Raw genomic sequence first — 22,678 nt, forward strand, 5'->3', positions numbered from 1 at the left:
TGTGCCTAACCAGTGGCAGTCTCGTATTAAATGAATCAGATGCAAAGTGTGGGAAGACCCAACCCAATTTTTTCTCTCTCTCTCCATTTTAAAAGGAGCAGCATATTCCAAGCAGAGAGCAAATCTTACAGGGGGAGGCATCTTCAGAGAATGGGAATAAATAATGGGAGACACCCCCTTTTGTTGTGCAAATCATTTTAGAGGCAGAGCAATTATCACCAGAGTGCACAAAAAAATCCCCATATATATTGAGCTGTGATAATGAGCATGTGTAAGAATAGACTTGGTCTGGTGCGCAGGCTTCAGAGAAGAAGCTTGCTGGCTTTAATGGGACTGGGAAAGGGTCCAGGGCTCATTGGAGCTTAGCTGTCTTTATGGTTGGAAGTTCATTTAAATTCAGTGCTACGATTGACGTTCACAGTCTAGGTTAAGCATTAACGGAGCATAAGCTGCGAGATCACACTCTTGCCTTTCCATCTAAGTAGGAGTTAAGTGGGGAAAGCAGAGCAGGTGCTAAGAGGTTGGCAACACTATGGACTCACCCATATTTACCTTTTGCCCCACAGTTTCTAGGCTTTAAAGCGCCATGTCTAAGTCCTTTTGGCACTTTCCCCCATGAAAACCTTCACTTTAACGCTGAGTCAGAACAAAGGGCAATTTCCCATTTGCTCCAACTCAGTGGTAACTCAGTGGGTTTTTGTGGAGACAGCACCAGGACAAAAAAAAAAGTACTAGGTCACGGCGCTTTAAAGCATTGATTTCTACCTAGAAACAGAGCACAAAAGGAAGTTTGGATGAGCCCTAAGAGAGAGCGGGGCGGCGGGGTTGAAGGACACAGGGTGTGTTCGCACCACAAAGCACATGGCATTCACCTAAGAATCTCAGGAACAGTAGTTTGTTGATGGTGCTGGGAAATGTAGCCCAGTAAGGAGGAAGCTACAATTCCCAGAGGAAGTAATGTGCTTTCAGTGTGTCCTTTTCTACCACAGTGGTTTCAAAGTCACTCTCTGTCAGTGGCTGGCTTTTGCTCAAGAACCAGTTTTCTTCCAAGTTAAACCCCTGGTCCTTCTTTCTAAGCATCGTCTGCAGCGAGTGGCAGCAGCGAGTCAGCATTTCAGGATTGTGCCTGGCGCCATGGGATTGCAAAGCATGTGATCTGGTGCTGAGCTACCAGCCGAACTTGCAACCTGACCCAATTCATGCTGAATTCATGGCGTTGAGAGTCCGCTGCTGCTTCCCAACCCTCTTCTTGTATGCCCATTGCATGCCACAAGGGCCGTTTGCCACATTATTGCTCCCTAGGACTCGTCATCTCTGTGACAGATGGCTTGAAGAAGATGGGCAGACACTCAGTGGCACATGTCCAGCCTCTGGAAGAGCAGTTGGGGAATCAGGGAACATCTGGCCCGTGACTGATGCATTGATCCATCCGTGTTGCATCTGGCTCATTTCCCTTAACCATTAGCTGCACAGCTGGACAGCCCAAAGGGGGTAAGGGAGGCCAAACCCTTTCTATAGATCAAGTATTATTCTGAAGTTTCAGTTTTCCTTGGCCCAAATAAGAAAACAAGCTCTCAGATGTTGTCTTCCCCAGGGGGAAAGGCATGCACCTGGATAGCTTTTCCAGATGGGGAGGTTTTGACTATAGAAAAGGCACAAGTGCAAGGTGGCACACTGATGCCACCATTTGTGGCTGCAGACTGCTAGATTTCTATAGAAGGGCCGTAGCTCAGGGCTAAAGCATCTGCCTTGCAACCAGAAGACCCCAGGTTCAACCCAGGCATCTCCAGGTAGGGTCGGGAGAGACACCTGCCTGAAATCCTGGAGAGCCACTTCCAATCAGTGTAGGCAATACTGAGCGAGATGCTCCAATGGTCTGACTCTATATAAGGCAGTGCCCTATGTTCCTAAGCAGGGATAGCGTTGATTGCAGAGGGTTCCCCCAGTTACCCAGCATTTAACTCTGCCATAGTCACCTTGGTGCAAACAAACTGGGTGAGTGAACAGGAGAGTTTTGTGTGCAAGAGGTGAGGAGGGACTGAGCCTCTTGATTTGGGGGTAAGTTTGTGTTTGAGGCTCTTGGTTTTTTCCTGACTTGCCCCGGGGGTTGGATTGGGCCACTCATCAGTGGTTTAGGCAGTCAGTGCCTAGGCTCCCTTGTGCCCTTGGCAAGGAGACATGGGTGTAGCCAGGGGGGGCAGCTGCCCCCCATCAATAAAAATCGATAAAATACATAGCAAACTGAGGTTATGCCCCCTCTAACAAAAGACCTGCCTCCCCCCAACAAAAATCCTGGCTACACCCCTGCAAGGAGATGTACTGGTCTGGAGAGGCTCAGTCTTTTGCACCTCCCCTGGGCCTTTGTTGGGGGCCAACCTAGCCAGCCCCCAGGTACACCCCTGGCAGTCACCTGGGGACTAGTGTTGGGTGGGGCAGAGAGGCAGAGCAGCAGGTGTGACCTTGTACAACAGGCTGCATTACAGCAATGTAGGACAGATGTTTCTCAGTGCGCCACTGCCCCACATCCTCCTTGTAGGCAAGCAAGAGGCATGGCCACAGTTCCAAGAGCTTCTCCACCCATGGATGAGATAACTGCCAAGGTCCTTTCCAACTCTGAAAGTCTGTGGGAGGAATTCTGATCCTTCTGTTGGTGCAAGTATTTCTGCTTGCCAGAGAGAATGATTCTCCCTGTGTCCTGTTCTGGGGGTTCTGCTCTGCGCTGCAAAGCAGATTGAGGGGACTCACGAGAGGAAGAGGGGGAGCCCCATGGCACTGTACTGGCTTCTGCTAGCAGGCCAGGTTGGTTGAATCCTGTGGTTCTAGGTGCATGACCGTTGGAGCTTCATGCCATGCATTTGCTTTTATAGTCACCCCCACCCCCAAATTATTATCTCGCAGGCATTTCAGTTACTTCCAGTATTTAATCTTATCAAGCAAATTAGCCTGTGCTTGGCCTTGGCTTTCATTTTTACACCTGATCAGTCACTGATAATAGCATGAAGAGCTGCTGGAAATCTTCCCATGATTTGCCTGGTGTTTGCTATATCCTGCTTTATGGTCATTGCTCCATCTTATCTCCCCTTTCCTTATCCCAGCCTTCTTTCCTTTTGAAACTAACTTTGCACAAATGCCAAAACTTTTCCACTGACGGGGAGCTCTTTTCCATCTTGCAGAATTTTGTCTATTCTAATATGCCTACTTCACACATTTGGGGAGTTTCTGGATCAAAGTTATTGATGGGTATATGGAGGCAATTCCATGGTGGTGGTGGTGGTGTTGATAAAACCAAACACTTCCAAATTCCAGAGGAGTGTGTGCATGTTGCATGTGTGTGAAAGAGGGGTTGGGAGGGTGGGGAAGGGAGGCAGGAAACTATGAGGAGTAAACTGAAGGGAAAGGGAAAGGGAAAGAAAGTGACAACTCAACCACTCTCTTGTAAAGCACATCTTGCAGGACCCCTCAATTCATCTTTCCTGGTTTTGAAGTTTGCAAACCACTGAAACTCCAAAGCTGAACACAGAGCCAGTGATCAGACTGTATCTTGAACTCTGGCCCACTCAATCCCAATGCAGTCCTTGCAGCCAGGGTCAGTTCATGTGGTGCCTGCTACGACTCCCACCATCCTTGACCATCGACCAAGCTGCCTGGGGCTGATGGGAGCTGGAGTCCAAGAACACCTGGCAGCCACCATGTTTGCTCCCCTTGCATGAAGCATTGCTCTGGAATTTAGTTCCTCCATGTAGAGCTGGCACAATCTGCTGCCTGAAACCCTGGAGAGCCACTGCCAGTCAGTGTGGGCAACGCTGAGCTAGATGGGCCAGTGGCCTGACTCAGAGTGAGGGAGCTTCCTGTGCCTCCCTGGTTCTGTGCTCCCTTCTCCTCCTCCCCTCTTCCTCTCTTGCCTGTAGGTTTCCTTGCTTGCTGCCATTGCTACTTGTTTGCTGAGCCTTCCCTGATCCCCACCCACTGCTCATGGCCCTTGTGGAGTGGCTCTTTTTAGCATTTTATTATTATTATTATTATTTTGCCTTGCCTGCTTAGGTCAGCTTGTTCTCAGTTAGCCTTCAAGAGAAGTCTCTGCGGTGTTTGTCTGTCTCTTCTTGCAAGGTGCCTGGTGGTGCTGGATGGGATCCTGACTTCCTCCCCCCCCCCCCCCAAATATCTTGACACTCCCCTGGGGCTCATATAACAAGAGAGCATCACTTCTGCCTGAGTTATTCCAGACATTTAAATAATCAGCCACTTTCTAAGGGGCAGGAGTGATCCGTCAGTGGCTAACTGTGCTCAGCAGCAAGTCAAACAGATGTTCCCCTCCTGACAGGCCCTGAAAGGGAGGGGCTGCTGGGGAGGCTTGCTTTGTAGGAGGGAGGCAGCGGCTCAAACAGGGGTCTTCTGTGGCATGAGCAGAGGTCTTCGTGTCTGCAGGTGACAGGCACAAAGCCACTCAAGCTTAGTGTGATGGAACGGCTGCTTCCTACGGCGCCCTCTGCCGGCAGGTGAAATGTGCAGAAACTCCCAGTCCACCACGGACACCCCCATTCCTTCCCGCCCAGTGTGGGAAATTCTGCACAGTCCCAGAGGGAAAGAGAGGCTCCCACATGCTCTGGCATCTCAGCAATGTCAGGGGAGGCCGTCCAGAGGCAAGGGAAGGACCTACACTGCAGATGCCTGAACCACAGGCCAGCAAAACCTATGCGCTGCTCTTCCTGCGCACACCTTGCTGAGGCCTCTCCTCCTCCTCCATTCCCAGCCTGGCCTGCCCCACAAGACATTCTTTCTGGCAGCAGAGGAGGCACATGTGAAATAAGGATCTGGGTGGGAAGTTGCAGATAGGGATGCGAGAATCATTTTTACATTCCTAACATCCGTCCAAGGCCCTTAGCAGCTCCCTTTCTTTGAGGTCCAGCTCCGAGGGCCTTCAGGTGGTTCCCTCACTGAGAGAAGTGAGGTTACAGGGAACAAGGCAGAGGGCCTTCTCGGTAGTGGCGCCCACCCTGTGGAACACCCTCCCATCAGATGTCAAGGAAGACATCTGAAGGCAGCCCTGTTTAGGGAAGTTTTTAATGTTTGATGTTTTATTGTGGTTTTAATATCCTGTTGGAAGCCGCCCAGAGTGGTAAAGCCGCCCAGAGTAATAAATTATTATTATTATTATTATTATTATTATTATTATTATTATTATAGCTGCTGGTGCCTCTGTGTTGTGCCCATCCCTCTCCTTATGCAGCACCTCAAGCCTTTGAGCCTGCAGGCATCTGGTTGGTCACTGGAAGCACAGGGTGCTGGGCCAGCTCTTCTGCAGGCACCCCCTGGGCCCACTCCGTAACTGGCCTCGCTCTTGTCTTGCAGGCCGAGTGCATGAACTTCGTCAAGATCCTGCACCTCTTCAACCGGACGCACCTGTATGCCTGCGGCACTGGGGCCTTCCACCCCATTTGTGGCTTCGTAGAAGTTGGGCAGCGTGCAGAGGTGAGCCAGGCATGGAGGTTCATAGGGTGGTCTCTACTGAGGTGAGCCAGAATGGCTCGAGCCCCAGGCTCTGCTCTCTGGCCTCTCTTACTGGCACGTCCCTCCTCCCTCTCTGTCCAGGACTCTGTGTTTAAACTGGACCTGAAGAACTTAGAAGATGGCAAAGGCAAAAGCCCCTACGACCCACGTCATGTGGCCGCTTCAGTGCTGGCAGGTAAGGGACCAGGCCCCTCTGCTCAAAATCTAGTGATAACTCCCTCCCTCCACCTTGGATGGCTTTAAAAGAGGAGGGTAAGTTCATGGAGGGTGGGGCTGTTGGTGGCTACCAGCCACAATGGTTATGTTCTGATTTGATGGCCGGAGGAAGCAGTGCTTATGAATACCACTTTCTGGAAACCACAGGAGAGGAAAGTGCTGTTGTCACAGGCATCTGGTTGGCTCCCGTGAGAGCAGGGTGCTGGACTGGGTGGGCCATTGGCCTGATTCAGCAGGGCTCTTCTTATATTACAATATAAGAATAAGAATGCAATGGTACCTCGGGTTAAGTACTTAATTCATTCCGGAGGTCCGTTCTTAACCTGAATCTGTTCTTAACCTGAAGCACCACTTTAGCTAATGGGGCCTCCCGCTGCCGCTGCACCGCCGGAGCACAATTTCTGTTCTCATCCTGAAGCAAAGTTCTTAACCTGAGGTACTATTTCTGGGTTAGCGGAGTCTGTAACCTGAAGCGTATGTAACCTGAAGCGTATGTAACCTGAGGTACCACTGTATAAGAATAACAGAGTGATTGTGTGGGATGTCCAATAAAAACACAGCCAGCACTTTCCAGTCAACACAGCATACATTTAAAGAGCATCCTCTCCACCAAAAGAATAATTGGAACTGTAGTTGGAACTGTAATCCTCATGGAGCTACAATTCCCAGCACCCTTTACAGTTCTTTAAATGTATGGTGTGCATGCAGCCGTTGTCTCATCCAAGGACTCATGAGTCCCTAAAGCTCTTCCAGCATTTGCCAAGTGGAGACTGCTCTCCAGCTGATGTTGGAACAGCTTGCATCAGCCAGCACTATGTGCTGAGGATGCCACTGCTGGTGTGGCTGGCGGCACATTCTCTTTTGGCTCCAAGCACCCTCTGAGCAAGGCTCCAGGAATGGCAGCTGCTGCCTCCCAGCCTGCCTGCCTGCCTGCCTAGGAGCTTTCCTGCCTTTAAAGAGCAGAGGACATTTCAGGGGAGACGAATCCTGCACGGGGTACCAGAGAAAGAGTACCTGGGACATGTTCCAGTATACAGATCCCATGACGAAGCCTTTTAACCTCTGTCTTTTATCATTCTGTGGTGGCCAGGTGAAGAGCTCTATTCTGGGGTGGCTACTGACCTGATGGGCCGCGACTTCACCATCTTCCGCAGCCTTGGCTCAAGACCTTCTATCCGCACGGAGCAGCATGACTCCCGGTGGCTCAACGGTCAGTGGGGGCAGGGAGCAAGGGCATCCCAGGGATGCGGAAAACGGCAATTTCCTTGCACTCATCCTGTTGTCCTTTTTCTATCTCTGATGGATCACTGGTGTTGGGAGTGGGAGAACATGTTCCTTTAAGTGCCAAGGAAAACTACAGTTCCTTAGGACTCTTGTTGGTTCTGCTTCAGAGTCTCAATCCCCAGCTGTTTTGTCACTTATGAATGGAGGCTGCCATCTAGTGGCCAGGGCCTGATTGGCAGCTTCCTGACCACTGCTGACTAACCACCAAGGTAGACAAGATGCGTTTAGGATTTCATCTTTTGTGTTCTTTTACAAATTAGCAGCCCCACATGGCTGCAAAGCAGCACTCTGGGAGAAGACCTCTACCCCTTTCCCCTTGTGGCCTTTGATGACCTGAATACCTCTCCCAAATACATCTGCACCATGTATTTAAAGCACATTTGTACCATCTTGAGAACTGTAGGTCATCCTCACAGAGGTGTAATTCCCAACACCCTTAAACAACCATTTCCCAGGATTCTCCAGGGGAAGTCATGAGCTTTAAATGTGTCATGTGGCAAAGTCTTCTCTGGACAGTGGGGAGAGAGAGGGTCCGTCTGTGTTTCTGCCTCCTTTACCCTGTGGGAGTGAAAAGCAGCTTCAGAGGATGATGGTGGTGATGATTACAATAAAAAAGCAGGGGAAGATTTAACAACCCCCACCCCATTGTGCCTCAGTCAGATTCCCCATTACACTCATGGGAAAGGGGCAGAGTATATTCTTTCGCCTGCAGAAGGTTCCAGATTCAATTCCTAGCATCTGCAGCTAAACACAGATGGAGAACCTCCTGCCCACCAGCGAGTCTGGTGGTTCCAGACTGGTCCAGGAAGCCATTTTTACTTAAACCACGTCCACCTGTCAGCCTGGTGATGTCAGTTCTGCTGGGTTGGCTGCAAGCATTGGCTCCTCCCATGGGAAATGGGTGCTCATAGCCAATCCCTGCAGAAAGCAGGATCGAAGGTCAGGTGTGCAAGGGAAGTTCCCTTTAGGAACTTGTGTACCTGGAGCCTTCAGAAAGCAGGCTTGCTTCCCTGCCCCATGGGCCGACTTTGACTCATCTATTTAACAGCTGGGTAATCCATCCACCTGTCAATGTTGGACCATGGGATGGAGGGGGGAGTTAAAGATATGGCCGAAAAGATAAGGGAGGAGGTGACAATAGATCAGTGGTCTGACTTTGCATGAAGCAGCACAGTGCTGCTCTTTGCATTTTTTTCTTAAGTGGAAGACCATTATGTTCCCTCACATAATGTACAATTTCCCACCTCTTTGCTTTGGCATTGATGTTCTCCCACTTGTCTGCCCCCAAGAGCCCAAGTTCATTGATGTTTTCTGGATCCCGGAGAGTGAGAATCCCGATGACGACAAGATCTTCTTTTTCTTCCGGGAGACAGCAGTGGAAGGAGCCCAGGGGCTGGGCAAGCAGACCTTCACCCGCATAGGCCAGATTTGCCGGGTGAGAGCTCTGTGCCTTCTCGAGTCCAGTGCTAAGGATTGGGCAAGGCCTGGTCATGTTGCCACCAGTCAGGCAGGTTAGGGCAGGTATCTGGGTGCCAGCCCAACACTTGGGCTGAGTGGCGGCCCAGTTTCAGCGTACATCCATGTGCCTGCTTGTATGAGAGAGCTGCTCTCTCAGCTCTGCCTCTGCCTCTGCTCTGTGGCAAAGCATTAGGGTCCACCCCATTCTTAGGGCTTCCTGCACTTCAGCTTATTGAGCCCCTTGCTGAGCCTTAGGTCAGTTCTCCATGTGGATCTTGCTCTATGGAGGTGGACAGCAGCTACTGGGCAGCTGAACTGGGACACTGGCTGGAAGGAGTCTGTTATGGCAGGAGTGGGGCTCTAGCAGCAGTGAGGGAAAAGGGTTTTGGGGGCAGAGGTCTAGGGCCCCATTCAGCAGAATGAGCAGGGGGGCAAGTGTAGTGAGGCATTTCGAAGTAAGTGAACTAATACACATTATCATCTAAGAGGGTTCTCACCCACAAGACCATGGGGGAAATCCGGAGTCTAAAATGTCCTACGTGCACTGCTGTCCCCGGCTACCTCTCTGATAAGCCTCTCTTCCTCTCTCTGCAGAATGACATGGGTGGGCAGAGGAGCCTGGTGAACAAATGGACAACATTTCTGAAGGCCCGGCTGGTGTGCTCGGTGCCCGGCAGCGATGGGAGTGATACGTACTTTGACCAGCTCCGTGAGTGACTGTGGCTGATTGAGGTCTGGTCTGGCAGGGGGAGGGGGCACCGTAGATAAGTGGCAGAACACAGGCATTTTGCACGCGGAAGGTCCCAGGTTCAGTCCCCAGCATCTCCAGGTGGGACTGGGAGAGACTCCTACCTGAAACTGGAGATCCACCTTGACAGAGAAAACTGTGCAAAAGCTACATGTTCTAGAATGTAGAAAGTGATGCATTTACCCACATACATGCACATAGGCAGTCAAAACATGGACAGTTTTAAAAACACATGACTTTGAAGAAATAGCTTGTGATTATTATAATATTTTCTATGAAGACATTACGTTGTTCAAATCCTAAGCAACCATTCATATTCTAAAGCAAAACAGATTTCCACATTTTTAGTTACATTTTTTGTCCCATGCATTTATATCTTCCAAATCTCAACCAAAGAACATCATTTCGTTTGAAAAGTGCCAGTTTGCAATCCAGCTTTGTAGAATTAGGTGTAGGTTGCTTTATGACCCATTGCAGCCAAATCCCAAGTTTTAACACCTGATGGACTTGTGCCCTTATATACATGTTTTTCATATTTTATACATTTGGATAAAAAATGCACATGAATTGTTTTGAATGTTCTTAATGTATCCACATTGGGCTCCTCCAGACTGGTTTGGGTTTCTTTGTAGTTGTATGCTGCAACGTATGTAATACACTAGTCCCAGGTCAGGTTACAATAATGCGATTATGGCACAACAAAAGCCAGACAACTCCCCACCCACCAATTTCAGCAGGAAGCTCCGGTACCTGTACCCATTGGAAATGTCCATCTTGAAATGTTTGCAGGTGCAAACGGTATTGAAAGCGGAATCATGTAGAACTGCCCTGATGCCAATGTGAGCAAAGCGCATCATAAATGCAAACTAGAAAGGGCTTTTGGGGGAGCTCCATTGTGTGATGGCTAAATAGATAAACAAAACAAATCTGAACTGCTGTCCTTAGAGGACAACAATAGTATTTATTTATTTATTTATTTATTTATTTATTTATTTATTTATTTATTTATTTAGGCAGGCATGCATGCATGCAACTTGCGGTGTTCTGTTCTGTTTTGTTTAATTGGTGTTAGTGCCTGATCACTGCCAGTGTGTCAACAGAGAGCAGTGGTGGAGGCTTAATTTATCTCTCCCTATTGGGGGTGGGGGGGAGGTTAGAGAAAGGTTCACTTTCTAGCTAGAGTATTCTCCTGTGGCTGGGAAAGGGATTGCCATACTCCAGGTGGAAGACTGCAGGCCAGTGACTCCTTTTCTCCTTCTCTCTCTTCCTTTGCTTGGTCTCTCTTCAGATGATGTATTTTTGCTGCCAACCAGAGACAAGCGCAACCCTTTGCTGTATGCTGTTTTCACCACCTCCAGGTAAGGATAATGGTGGTTTCCTCCACTTTCAGCCGGGTTTCCTTTTCCCAAGAGGCTGTAAAGGTAATGTCTGACCTTCTGGGAAATGTCCCCCCAGACATATTGGAGGGTGTGGGGTGGAGACACCATTCACCTGGTTATTCCTACCCTAATGCTTCTCTGTGGTCTGCTCCCACAGCACCGTCTTCAAGGGCTCTGCTGTCTGTGTCTACCATATGAGTGACATCCGCAGAGCCTTCTTGGGACCTTTTGCTCACAAGGAAGGGCCAAACTATCAGTGGGTGTCCTACCAAGGCCGGGTCCCTTACCCCCGCCCAGGAATGGTACGTGCCTTGGACTTGGGGTGATGAAATGAAGCAAGGTTCAAACTACTTAGAAACCATTTGGCAGGCAAGCGGTATATAGAATTCAATAGTAATGATAATAATAATAAAATAACAAGGGTGCTTGTTGATGTAGAGATGTGGGAACACCCAGAACAATATGTTTGGAGAGCTCTTGGCTAGATGGAGAGAAGAGCGGGCTGAAATGAGGAAATGGGGAAATGGGCTGGGGGAGGATGGGGATTTCTGGGCCAGGATTGTGGGGTACTGACAGTATTCTATGAAACTTCAGGGCTTCAGAAAACTAAGGAAATTAGGGCATTACCAGAGCTGCCTGGAAAGGTAGTGGGGGATTAAAGGTAGGGTGTGATTGGACTGGAAAGGGAGTTATGTGGGGTGCATGGAGGTCTGTGATGTGGTGTTTCTAGGAGTAGATGGTTTTTACATGCCTGGGCCTTCAACTCTGCCTCTCTCTCTCTTTCTCCCTCTCTGTCTCCCTCTCTCCTTCTCTCCCTCTCCCCTTCAGTGTCCCAGCAAAACCTTTGGCACATTTAGTTCCACCAAGGATTTCCCCGATGATGTGATTCAGTTTGCTCGCAACCACCCGTTACTGTACAACTCAGTGTTGCCACATGGCCAGCGACCCATCTTCCTGCAGACCAATGTGGGCTACACCTTCACCCGCATCGCAGTAGACCGAGTGGCTGCTGCTGACGGCCACTATGACGTCCTCTTTATTGGCACAGGTGTGTCTGCACGCCTCCCCTTCTGATATGCCTTCCAAGTTCCCTTCTGCTTCTTAAAACAGCATGCTAGGATGCCCACAGTTCAAGGGTCAAAATGTGCATTCTGGCGACCAACTCTAGGTAACCCTTAGCTCACTCCTTGTAGAGCACTCCCTCCAGATGTGTATGTAGGGCAGCAGTAGGGCACCTCAGGCCCTCTAGGTATCTCTACACAGCCCTCAGGACTTTTCCCTGGCCTACTTCTTGCCCTGCTTGAGTTCTTTTCCCTGACTGGAATATATCCTTGAGTGGTGATAATTTACAATAGAAGATGATGTGGCTACACAGGCATGGTTCAATTTAGGGCCTCCTTTGGCTGCTATTAACTTTAAAATGTGTGTGCATACACACAGAGGAGATGCTGTTCATTGATCTCCCACCTTGTTTCTAATTGCACAGTCACTGTGTGTAGTGAAACGTTATATGCTTTCAGCTAGAACCCTTGTCCTGTTGCCTTTGCCTCCCCCAATCCTGTTGGCCACATTCCCGCTTTCAGCTGGTGCACTGAAAGCTTTGATTTAGCATAAGATCAAAGGAGACTGGAAACAAGATCCCTAAAGGGACCAGCTTAAGTGCCCCAAATCCTTGGAAACTTGGCACATTTTGTTGACCTCATCTCTTTTGTATGAACCAAATTGCCTGGCTTTCAGCTCTTCTTGCATGGCGTCTCTGTGGCTTTGAGAAATCTTTCCCGGGGGAGGCAAATAACAGTTCTACAGAGCTACCTTTGGAACTTGGGAAGCATCTGCCTGCCCGCCTGCAAATCCCCCTTTTGTTGTGCTAAATTGTCCCACTTGCCTGGCAGACATTGGCACTGTCCTGAAGGTCGTCTCTGTGCCCAAGGAGAGCTGGCAAAACATGGAGGAGCTGCTGCTGGAGGAGCTGCAGGTGTTTAAGGTGAGTGTGAGCGAAAGGGGAAGGCTGCCTTAGCTGAAGCCAAGCACAACTGTGCAATGAAAGGACTGTGATGTCCACTCAGGGGCTCCATCTGGCCTAAACATTTCAGAGTTTTCCCTGAATGCTACAGAAGCTTAGAATGTGATTTGGCACTCATGTCCTGCTTGCAGGTTTCCTGTAGTTTGGCCACTGTGAGAACAGGATGCTGGACTAGGTGGGCCTTTGCTCTGACCCAGTAGGGTTCTTCTTATGCCCGTCTTGTATAAAACTCTGATGGTGGCCACAGTCTTCAGGGCTTCACTTGAGAAACAGAGACAGTAACCTGGGTGCCATGGGAAAGTGCTTGGATTCCTGATTGCATAGGAGCAATCCTTAAGAAGAAGAACTGGGATACTGATTGACTGTCACCAACTCAGTCACACCGCAATTCCTTTTTTTCATTGGCAGGACTCCTCTCCAGTTACAAGCATGCAGATCTCCTCCAAGCGGGTACGTCGTGCAGCAGAAGAGCTTTGGGGGAGCCATGGCGTGGGAATGTGAACGGGAGGCAATGCAGAGATGACTTCTGCATTACAGTTGGGGAGAGAGCTCAGCAGTGGGAGATTATCTGAACAGAGCCTGGTATCCATACAGATAGATGCTTCCAAGTAAGAGAGTCTATCAGAGGTCCTCTGATGATGAGGCTGTCCCACCTCCTTCAAGACACCCTGTCCCATCCATCTGCCCTGTGGTTGGTTTAAGTAGGGTTGCCACATGTCCAGATTTTCCCAGACATATCCAGAATACTGCAGTCGGCAGCAGTGTCCGGATGGAAATCGATAAAATGTCCAGGAAAATCTGGATATATGGCAGCCGATGTCAGCAGTGCTGCCGTTTTTCTATTTCAGTTCTCTTCCTTCCATCAACAAGTGTCAGGCCACTCTAGATTTCTCCATGGTCAAGCTAGCAGTTCTCATGCTTTTCCAATGAGAGCTCTGGGCTTCTTTCTCTCTGGGAAAGCCTCATACCCACCTCTTTTGGACTGTGGTGTCAGAGAGGCCAGAATCAGGTGTAATACTAAGGCAAGCAGCAGAAGACATTGACTTGGCCTAAATAGGACTGTGTGGCTTTGTCTCCTAACAGCAACAGCTCTACATTGGCTCCAGGACTTCTGTTTCCCAGCTGCCCTTGCACCGCTGTGGGATCTATGGCAAAGCTTGTGCTGAATGCTGCCTGGCTAGAGATCCATACTGTGCCTGGGATGGGACTACCTGCACTCGCTACATGCACAACACCAAAAGGTATGGTATGACTGTGGGGCTTTCTTGAGGGCAGGGTGGGGCAGAGAGTGATAATGGAGCCTGCCTGTTGTCTCTTGGGCCACCTACCCTCTTGCTGCCAGCCAGCTGTGATCTGGTTTGGTGGGAGATTTCCCCCCCATCTCCTGTTGGCTTGCCTTGAGCAGTGCCCAAAGGGACACAGACCTACATCCTGACAGCATCCCCGTATGCAGTCTTGGCATGGCCACTGTCCGCTCTTGCCTGCTTAAGAGCCTGCTTCTCCTCTGAGGCCATAGGACAGATGCTGCTGATACCAAGATGTGAGAAGGAAATAGCTCCCGGCCACTACATTCAGCTGGATCTGTCTATCCAGGAGCGGTACTCTCCAGGTTGCCCAGGATGTGCACTGTAGGATGTCAGTTCTAAGATGTTGTGACTAGAACCCAAGCAGGACAAGAGCAATCTTGCTACACAGCCCCTCTGAGGAGAACATTTGTCTCCAGGAGAAGCCACACATCCCAGCCCACCTCAAAAGTAACTGTATTTTTCGCTCTATAGGACACACTGGACCATAGGACGCACCGACCATAGGAGGGGGAGAACAGGGAAAAAAAATTATCCCCCTCTCTGCTTAGCACCCCTTCAGCGAAGCAGCAGGAGAAACGGAGCCCCTTCCATTTCTCCTCCCGCTTTGCTGAAGGGGCGCTGTGCAGCTCTCACTCTCTGCTGAAGCCAGGAGAGTCTTGCTCTCCCGGCTTCAGCAAAAGGAACCCAAAGCCTTCGGAGCACAGCGCGAGTTCCCGCTGCGCTCCAAAGGCTTCAGGCGGCTATCCCTGAAGCCTGGAGAGCGAGAGGGGTCGGTGCGCACAGACCCCTCTCGCTCTCCAGGCTTCAGCGAAAGCAACGCGAAGCCTCTGGAGCGCAGAGGGAGCGCTCCCTCTGCGCTTCGGAGGCTTTGCATTGCTATCGCTGAAGCCAAGGAGCCTGCATTCGCTCCATAGGACGCACACACATTTCCCCTTAATTTTTGGAGGGGAAAAAGTACGTCCTATAGAGCGAAAAATATGGTACAACACACCCTGCTTTTGATCCTGATCAACCTTTCTGTGCTCTGTCTCTCTCCCTCTTCTTGCAGGCGGTTCCGGCGTCAGGATGTGCGAAATGGGGATCCCAATGTGCTCTGCTTTGGAGGTGAGTGCACTTGGACCCTACACTCTGCATCATTCATGCCCAATTTGGTGTGTCCACCATCACCAACAATGTAAGACGTAGCATGGCCTCAGGCTACTGCACTGAATTAGTTCTAGATGCAGTGGAACGTGTGCCTTCCCACCCTCAGCACATATGCACGCATGTACTCTCTTCTCTCACACCTGGCGTACAATACTGAATGCCAGAACCAGAGGAGCACTGAGAAAACATGAATTCTGCTCAGTGCCCTACTATCCTGTCCCCACGATTAAAAAAGAAAAAGAAACGGCGCACTCAGCAGCAAGTGTTCCTCAACTTTCAAATTACTGCATGGAAAGGGAATTGGACCCTAGAAGAAACTAAATTCACGCTCATTCATTTATCCAAAATACACTGAGCACAGCTGCTGCTTCTTTCATTACAACTGTCTTCAGAGCTTAGTTGCTCACTTAAGAATAGATTCTGTTAAATATAGGCAGGACAGCATCCTGGATCCATAGATTGTTCCCTCAAAACGCACCCCATTTTGTAGCCAGCTTGGACTTCTGTTTAGATTTCTTCATGCCTTGCTTCAGCTCTGGCCTCAGCACATCCCTGTGTGTTCGTTGTCCTGCCCATATCTCTGTGCTGAGATTAACAGATGACCGTATTAAGCTCTTACAACTTCTGTGCAGATCCCCAGCGAAGCAGCGTCCCAGAAAAGAAGTTATATGGAGTGGAAGGCAGCAGCGCTTTCTTGGAGTGCCTCCCTAAGTCACTGCAGGCCCAGGTTGTGTGGACGTACCAGAAAAGCAGCAGCGCCCCCCGGAAGGAGGTAGGAGCTTGGCTGCTGTGTGCACCTAGACCAGGGGCACCAAACGTTTTAGGCCAGTAGGCACATTTTGAATTTGGTTGTGGGTTCCAGTCACAAAACAGCTGCTGCCATTGATGGCAAAAGACATGCGCATCAGCCACTGCCACACACAATCACATAGAGAAGCTCTTTGTACTTCTCCTCTGTTCAGAGTGGAAGGAAGGGTGTCCTATCCTGGCATCCAACGAAAGGTGCCTGCCCATGTTTAAGAGGCGTATTCCACATAGGAGTGGCTGAGCCAGTGCAAACAGGAACTAAGCAGGAAAAAACAAACAGCCTCTCATGCATTGTGGAATTTTGAGTGGATCTCTGCCGAAAGCTTTCGCGGGTATCATAGGAGGGTACCATCAGGAACACCCTGGCACCTGGGGGTGCTATGTTGGTGACCCCTGATACAGAAATATAAGAGAGAATGAGAAACAAAGCTGGCAGAATCTAGAGTGGCTGGGGAAACCCAGCCAGATGGGTGGGGTAGAAATATTAAAATCATTATTAGTAGTAGTAGTAGTAGTTTTACTTTCTCAAGCTACCTCAGCCTCCCTTTGGTTCTAAACCTCCTGGTATCATAAGTATCTTTTTTGCCTCTGTGAGTCTATGAATTCTGTAATCATTCAATCAATCAGTTAATTAATAAGGCAGGCACGCTGGCCTCCACTTCTGCACATTCCCTTCAGCAGATTCTTCCTCCTTCAGTGCAGGCCCCACTGCTTATAGCAGGGACCTGTCTCCAAGCAGATACCTAGGATTTGTTTAATTAATTTATTTAACCATTTATATGCCTGTAAAGGTAAAGGTACCCCTGCCCGTACGAGCCAGTCGTGTCCGACTCTAGGGTTGTGTGCCCATCTCACTTAAGAGGCCGGGGGCCAGCGCTGTCCGGAGACACTTCCGGGTCACGTGGCCAGCGTGACGAAGCTGCTCTGGCGAGCCAGCACCAGCGCAGCACACGGAAACGCCGTTTACCTTCCCGCTAGAAAGCGGTACCTATTTATCTACTTGTACTTAGGGGTGCTTTCGAACTGCTAGGTGGGCAGGAGCTGGGACCGAAAGACGGGAGCTCACCCCGCCGCGGGGATTCGAACCGCCGACCATGCGATCGGCAAGCCCTAGGCGCTGAGGTTTTACCCACAGCGCCACCCACGTCCATTATATACCTGTGGATCACAGTAAAACATCAGCCCTGACCACTGGTCCTGTTAGCTAGGGATGATGGGAGTTGTAGTCCCAAAACATCTGGAGGGCCAAGTTTGGCCATGCCTGCAAGTGGTTTGCAAGAAATATTTTAATTATCAGAGAGTTTTGAAACAATTACAAACATTTAAAAACAGTTAGAATTAACATTAAAGGCAATTAAAATATGCAAGCATCTGTGTGTCTTACTGTTGATGGGGCCATCCTCCCTTCTGGTTCTTGAATCATTATTCCTGCCTGTCCCATCTCAGTTCCTCACCCCTACTGATGACCTCTCACCAATGCTATCCCTTTTCTCTGGCCTTACTAACCTGCAGGTGCTGTTGGATGACCGGGTCATCAAGATGGAGCGGGGGATCCTGTTGCGCAATGTGCAGCGCAAAGATGCTGGCCTCTACCACTGCCACGCCACGGAGCACGGCTTTACCCAGAGTTTGCTGCACCTCCAGCTTGAAGTGATCCATGCCCAGCAAGCCGACTCGCTCTCCGTCTCCCGAGAAGAGGAGCCCGCGCAGCCCTTCCACCGCAAGCTCTGGTACCAAGATTTCTTGCAGCTGGTGGACCACCCCAACCTCAGTACCATGGACCAGGTATGTGAGCAGCTGTGGAGCCGCAAGAGCCACCAGCCGAAGAAGAAGCCGCCACTACCCCCTCCGCTCAGCGTCAAGGCCAAGAGCCACAAGTGGAAGCACCTGGAGGACAAGCGGAAAGGCCGCAGCCGGAGAACACACGAAGTGCCCCGTGCGGAGAGGGGGCCCCGGAGCACTGACATCTGGTGACCTGCATGGAGTGCAGCTAGACAACCAACCTCTATGCTGGGGAGCAGGGTGGGCATGTAGGGAAAGGGGTGGGAGAGAGGATGCAGGATCATGGTTTGGTGGAGAGGGCTTCCTTTCCATCCTCCTGGCGGCCGCTTCATACGTAGTTTGTAGGGGGGGTGTTGTCGTCATAGCAACTTAGCTGCCATTCTTCAGAACTCGGTGCGAAGCAACAGAACCCGACAGGAGAGGGTGGCTTCTGTAGCCCTCGCCTCTTCCGTAACATACAACCAAAGATGGTGGCAGCAGTCTCGAGGGATCAAAGGAACCAAGTTATTATGATATCCTGCGCAGTGGGAAGTAAACCAGACAGGATACGCCAGGAGTTGTGGTCCCTTTTTTCTTACCCTCAAGGATCTGCTGACTGTCAAGATGTAATTCTGGGGCTGAGGAGCCTTCTAGCTCTGGAGCGTCTGTTCATGCTCAGAATCTTCCTCTGAAGAGGACAGTCCCCCGACGCATCCCTCTGTCTTGATAGGCAGGGTGCCTACCCCGTTTCCTCTCGCTTCCATAACCAAACCGACTTGCCTTGTGCGCATAAGTGTAGCAATGTGCTCTCCCCCTCCAGAGACACTACAGAACCACTGATGTATTTATTAACAGATTGTTAACTGATGAATGTAAATCCACCACCAGGTGGCCCACCAGCATTTAGCCTCTGACTGAAGGGACAGGGCTCCTGTTGCCCAAAGGATTGCGGGTACACTTCTGAAATGTTTTGGATGTGCATGTGGCAATGATGATGGTAACAGAGATGAGGAACCGTGGCATATCTCCTACGTTCTCAGATCTATATTTTATATGGCCCTTAGGGGATTCTTCATCAGACTGAGACCCCCTCAAGTGGCAGGGCAGTAACAGAAAGGCAGTTAACACACTGGTAAAATATTGAAGTTGAGGCCCTGTCATGACACAAGGATGTTTGTAGGGTCATGTTGAGCAGTGGAGGTGTCTGTCTGTCCTTTCTTTGAAGGTTATTGCCAGAAGAATGATGGCCAACCAAGGTTTGTTCCCTGCTTTGGTCTGCTCTGGGGCCCAAGTCACCAGCCACAACCCATCAGGAGCAATATCGAAAAGAGCAGCCCAGACCTCCCCTTCTCAATTTGTTTTGGGCCATATCTTCCACCTTCTCTTGGCCATGTTGACTGGGGGTGATGGGAGTTGTAGTCTAAACCATTTGTAGGGCACCATCTTGGGAAAGCCTTGGCTAGACCAAATGAGGACACTCATTTTGAATTCTTCATTTTGGGAGTGCCTTGTGAGGCACCTCTGTGGAGTGCCCAGAAAGGTGTAGTCATGCAGATGAAGCTCATCTGTCCCTTAGATATGCTGGGGAGGTGTTGATCTCTGTGTTGCTTCCTGTTCTGTAGAAAAACAGGAGGTTTCAGTCTGAAGGGAGGTGGAGGTGTTGGCCTGATAGAGGTAATGCAGTCTTGTCTTGGATTATGATTTGGGCAGCAAGGGTCTGAGATAGATAGATCTGCTCTGATTTAAGATATATAAGCTGTTTCTGTGGTGTCTGAAACATTAGAAAGGGGTGATATCAGCACTACCTAGTCAAGCTGAAAGTCGCTGTCCAATGAAACAGAAAGTGAGACTGGAGCCCACCATCTTCAAGAACAGAGTAGAACCAATGGTTAGTTATTAAATTCACAGTTCACATCCAGTAAAAGGAAACCTGGCTTACAGAGTTCTCAACAGCCTGTTCTGTACCATTTTTTTAGTGCAAACTGCCCCTAAATGGTCCTGCCAGTGAGGAATTTTACAGCTTCTTTAAAAAAAATATCATTGTTTTGCCTTTTATTTCCCTTTACTTTTAGAGTAGCCTACTGCCATGGCACCAGGCTGTCCCTTTTGCCTATGTAGGGTAAAAACTTTCTCTATAATACATGGACGTTAGAACTAATCAGAGATATTTTACAAATAGATTCTGCTACATTGTCATTCTACTTAGGGTTGCCATATGTCCTCCTTTTCCAGGAAACATCCTCTTTTTCATGGCTGTGTAAAATGAGTATCGTCACAGCGATCCATAGTTAAAAGGTGAAGTCGGCAAATGTGTCCTCTTTTTTGCTCTTCAGAATATGGCAGCCCTATCTACACCTCCCTCCCCACTTTACCAGGCAAAATTGCTGATTTAAAATGGAACCAATATCCCACATGTACAGGTCTTTTAAGGTTGTTTTAAGAACACTTTTTGCAGTATTGTAAGCTACACCACAGACTGTGTGGAGCTGTGTGGTAAGGGATAAATGGCAAAGGAGAAGCAAATCAAGCTTATCACATGATTCCAGAGTCTTTGGTCTACCCAAAAATGGACTTGAAAATGTAGTTTTCAGAGAGCGCAGAGAAAATGACAATTCCTGGCATGCCTGGCACCAGGCTCAGAGTGATAGCAGCACCAATGCCATGTGCTGAAGGAAGGAGGAGAGACCTACCCCCCTTGTCACTACCAGAGCTGCAGAAGCAGCAGCAAGGTTGACATTTCTGTGAATGAGAGAATTTGAAGGCTCAGCCGGGGGATAGGTTAGGGGAGGGATTTGACCATGTTGGGCCTTCAGCTGGGAGCTGTCTGTGGACAAACGGCCTGAAAAGCGAGATGAACGCCACACCCCATAATCACCTTTGACCAGACTTAACCATCCAGGAGTCCTTTACCTTTTACCTCCCCCCCCCCCCAACTTAGGGTGTCTAAGTGTAGTCATAATAAGCTAGTAGCATAAGAACAGAAGAACAATCCTGCTGGATCAGGCCAGTAGCCCACCTAGTCCAGCATCCTTTTCTCACAGTGGCCCACCAAATGTCTGTGGGAAGTCTGCAAGTCGGACCTGAAATCAACAGCACTTTCCCCATTTGTTATGCAGTGGGGGCAGCTACTTTTAAACCTAGATTATTTCCCTAGTTAAAAGCATCAATCACCATCCTGAAACACTGTGGATGAAACCCAGCTATTTGGCAGGTATAACTTTTTGTTCCCCACTCCTTCCATTTGTTTCCTCTCTTCCCGTGTCTGGGAGGAAAAGATATATTGATCATGAAAACCCCCATTTGGAACCTCAGCATTTTGGCCATTAAGGTTTCCATACCGAAGAAAGAGGCATCGGACTAACGTCCTTGGCAACTAATTATTGTTTTACCTTATGTATCTTATCTGTTGAACCTATGATAAATTCTAAAGGAAATAGTAGCAGCGAAAATAAGTGTGCAGAGTTGCTGGACGCGAGGCATAGATGTCAGCCAAGGTGGCCTGTGGTGAGTTAACCCAGCCTCAATAGCGACTGGGTCTACTTTTAAGACATGCAGCAAGAGTGCTGGATCCAGTGTGGTTGGAATATATTAACACAATAAAGCAGTTTTAACTTTGTGTGTCGGGTTTCCATAACATGGAAGTGATCACTGCATACATTTTTAGGTGCTTGCAGAACATCACCTGTTGTCCTCACTCTAGAAACAGAGCAATGATTATGGAGGCAGACCAAAACCCCTTCTTCATTTATGGTTCCAGAACAGCAATGTACCATAGCCATGGTTTCATCAAGCTATCACCTAGGGGTCATGGAAATTAGGCCAGCTGTCATGTATTACTTAGGTGAAGCCTAGGCCATTGATAGCTTGTGCCATAATACATGTAGAGGTATTTAAGGTCTCCTGCTTCACTTGCTAAATTTCTGCCTATCAGGTCATTGCCAGGAACAGGGTCTCGCTCCTGTACCTTTGCCAGCAGTCTGGAAAGCAGAAATTTAGCAGGTAAATCGGAGAGAAAGTCATTGTAGAAAACATTATCTGCTTTATTTCTGCTTGGCAAGGCTGCAGGGGCAAGGCCAGCTGGGTCACATGACTGACAAAGGAGCAGTGCACTCTGGGTAATATGCACAAGTTTTCTTTTTGGGTAATGCAGGCAAGAAGGGTTTAGGATGGGATCTGGGGGAGCTCCTTACCTTTCCCCATGGTGTCTTCAGCTGAATGGCAGCCTTAAGTGTCTGGACAGGTTTGTAGTTTCCCTCAGCGGGAGGGGGGGGGAGAAGGGAAGTGGGGAGATGACTTGAGAACAGTGGAATATGAATATGTGACATTTTCAAGAATGCAGTCAGTGGGGTCCTGAGGGCCAGGTACAGAGGGCTGGGGGGGGGGAGGCAAAGGTTCTGCCCCCTCTGGCTTTAAATTAAGTCATAACAGCAATTTATCTAGAGTTTAAAAGATTGGAGTTTTCATTCTTCCAGCACCATCTCAGCTGTGAGAACTAGTTGCCATTTATTTACCGGTAATTTGATCTTGAGATTGCCAAACTCTAATTGGATGATCATGTTATATATACATTTTGAACAAAGTTTTTTTTTTTTTTCCCCCTTCCCATGGTCACAAATTTTAGATCATCCTCTCATTATATTAGTTTCATGTAGTTCAACAGCACGGCTCTCAAAAGTCTTACTTTTGAATGCTTACACAGCTCTTCAGTCTCGACCATGACCATTGCCAAGTAAGCTTTGTTCCATCTCAGGATCATATGAAGCTGTTTTCCTTTCTTGGATCAACTGTTAAAATCTTTCTGGAGGACTAAGAGTCTGTCTCAGGTCTTGCCAACCTTTTGGGGTCAGTGGGCACATTTGGAAGTCGAGTGCCCATCACAAAATGGCTGCTGTGAGGCTGTGGGAAAACACAAAAGGGGGCCTCGTGAGGGTACAGGAGAGGATGAGACAGTGCAAACAGGAACAGAATAGTAATAGCGAACAGTCTCACACATTGTGAATTTTTTAGGAAATATTTACTGAAACCTTTCATGGACGCCATA

General features: G+C 49.1%; 1 protein-coding gene across 2 annotated transcripts in view; it reads left to right on the forward strand.

Annotated features, from left to right (window-relative positions):
* SEMA3B (semaphorin 3B) overlaps positions 1 to 21,253 on the forward strand; it is a 71,393-nt gene extending 50,140 nt beyond the window's left edge. For both annotated transcript variants that reach the window (XM_080996440.1, XM_080996439.1), the window contains 14 exons: positions 5,350 to 5,469; positions 5,590 to 5,683; positions 6,815 to 6,934; positions 8,298 to 8,443; positions 9,061 to 9,175; positions 10,503 to 10,572; positions 10,751 to 10,895; positions 11,422 to 11,641; positions 12,486 to 12,577; positions 13,025 to 13,066; positions 13,700 to 13,857; positions 14,972 to 15,027; positions 15,702 to 15,841; positions 17,389 to 21,253. In XM_080996440.1, the coding sequence (XP_080852566.1) occupies positions 5,350 to 5,469; positions 5,590 to 5,683; positions 6,815 to 6,934; positions 8,298 to 8,443; positions 9,061 to 9,175; positions 10,503 to 10,572; positions 10,751 to 10,895; positions 11,422 to 11,641; positions 12,486 to 12,577; positions 13,025 to 13,066; positions 13,700 to 13,857; positions 14,972 to 15,027; positions 15,702 to 15,841; positions 17,389 to 17,850 (1,980 nt within the window). In that variant the 3' untranslated portion in view covers positions 17,851 to 21,253. The remainder of the gene's footprint in view (positions 1 to 5,349; positions 5,470 to 5,589; positions 5,684 to 6,814; positions 6,935 to 8,297; positions 8,444 to 9,060; positions 9,176 to 10,502; positions 10,573 to 10,750; positions 10,896 to 11,421; positions 11,642 to 12,485; positions 12,578 to 13,024; positions 13,067 to 13,699; positions 13,858 to 14,971; positions 15,028 to 15,701; positions 15,842 to 17,388) is intronic.
* Positions 21,254 to 22,678: the final 1,425 nt, after the last annotated feature.

Source organism: Podarcis pityusensis, assembly GCF_964106645.2.
Source record: "Podarcis pityusensis genome assembly, chromosome: 2".
NCBI lineage: Eukaryota > Metazoa > Chordata > Lepidosauria > Squamata > Lacertidae > Podarcis > Podarcis pityusensis.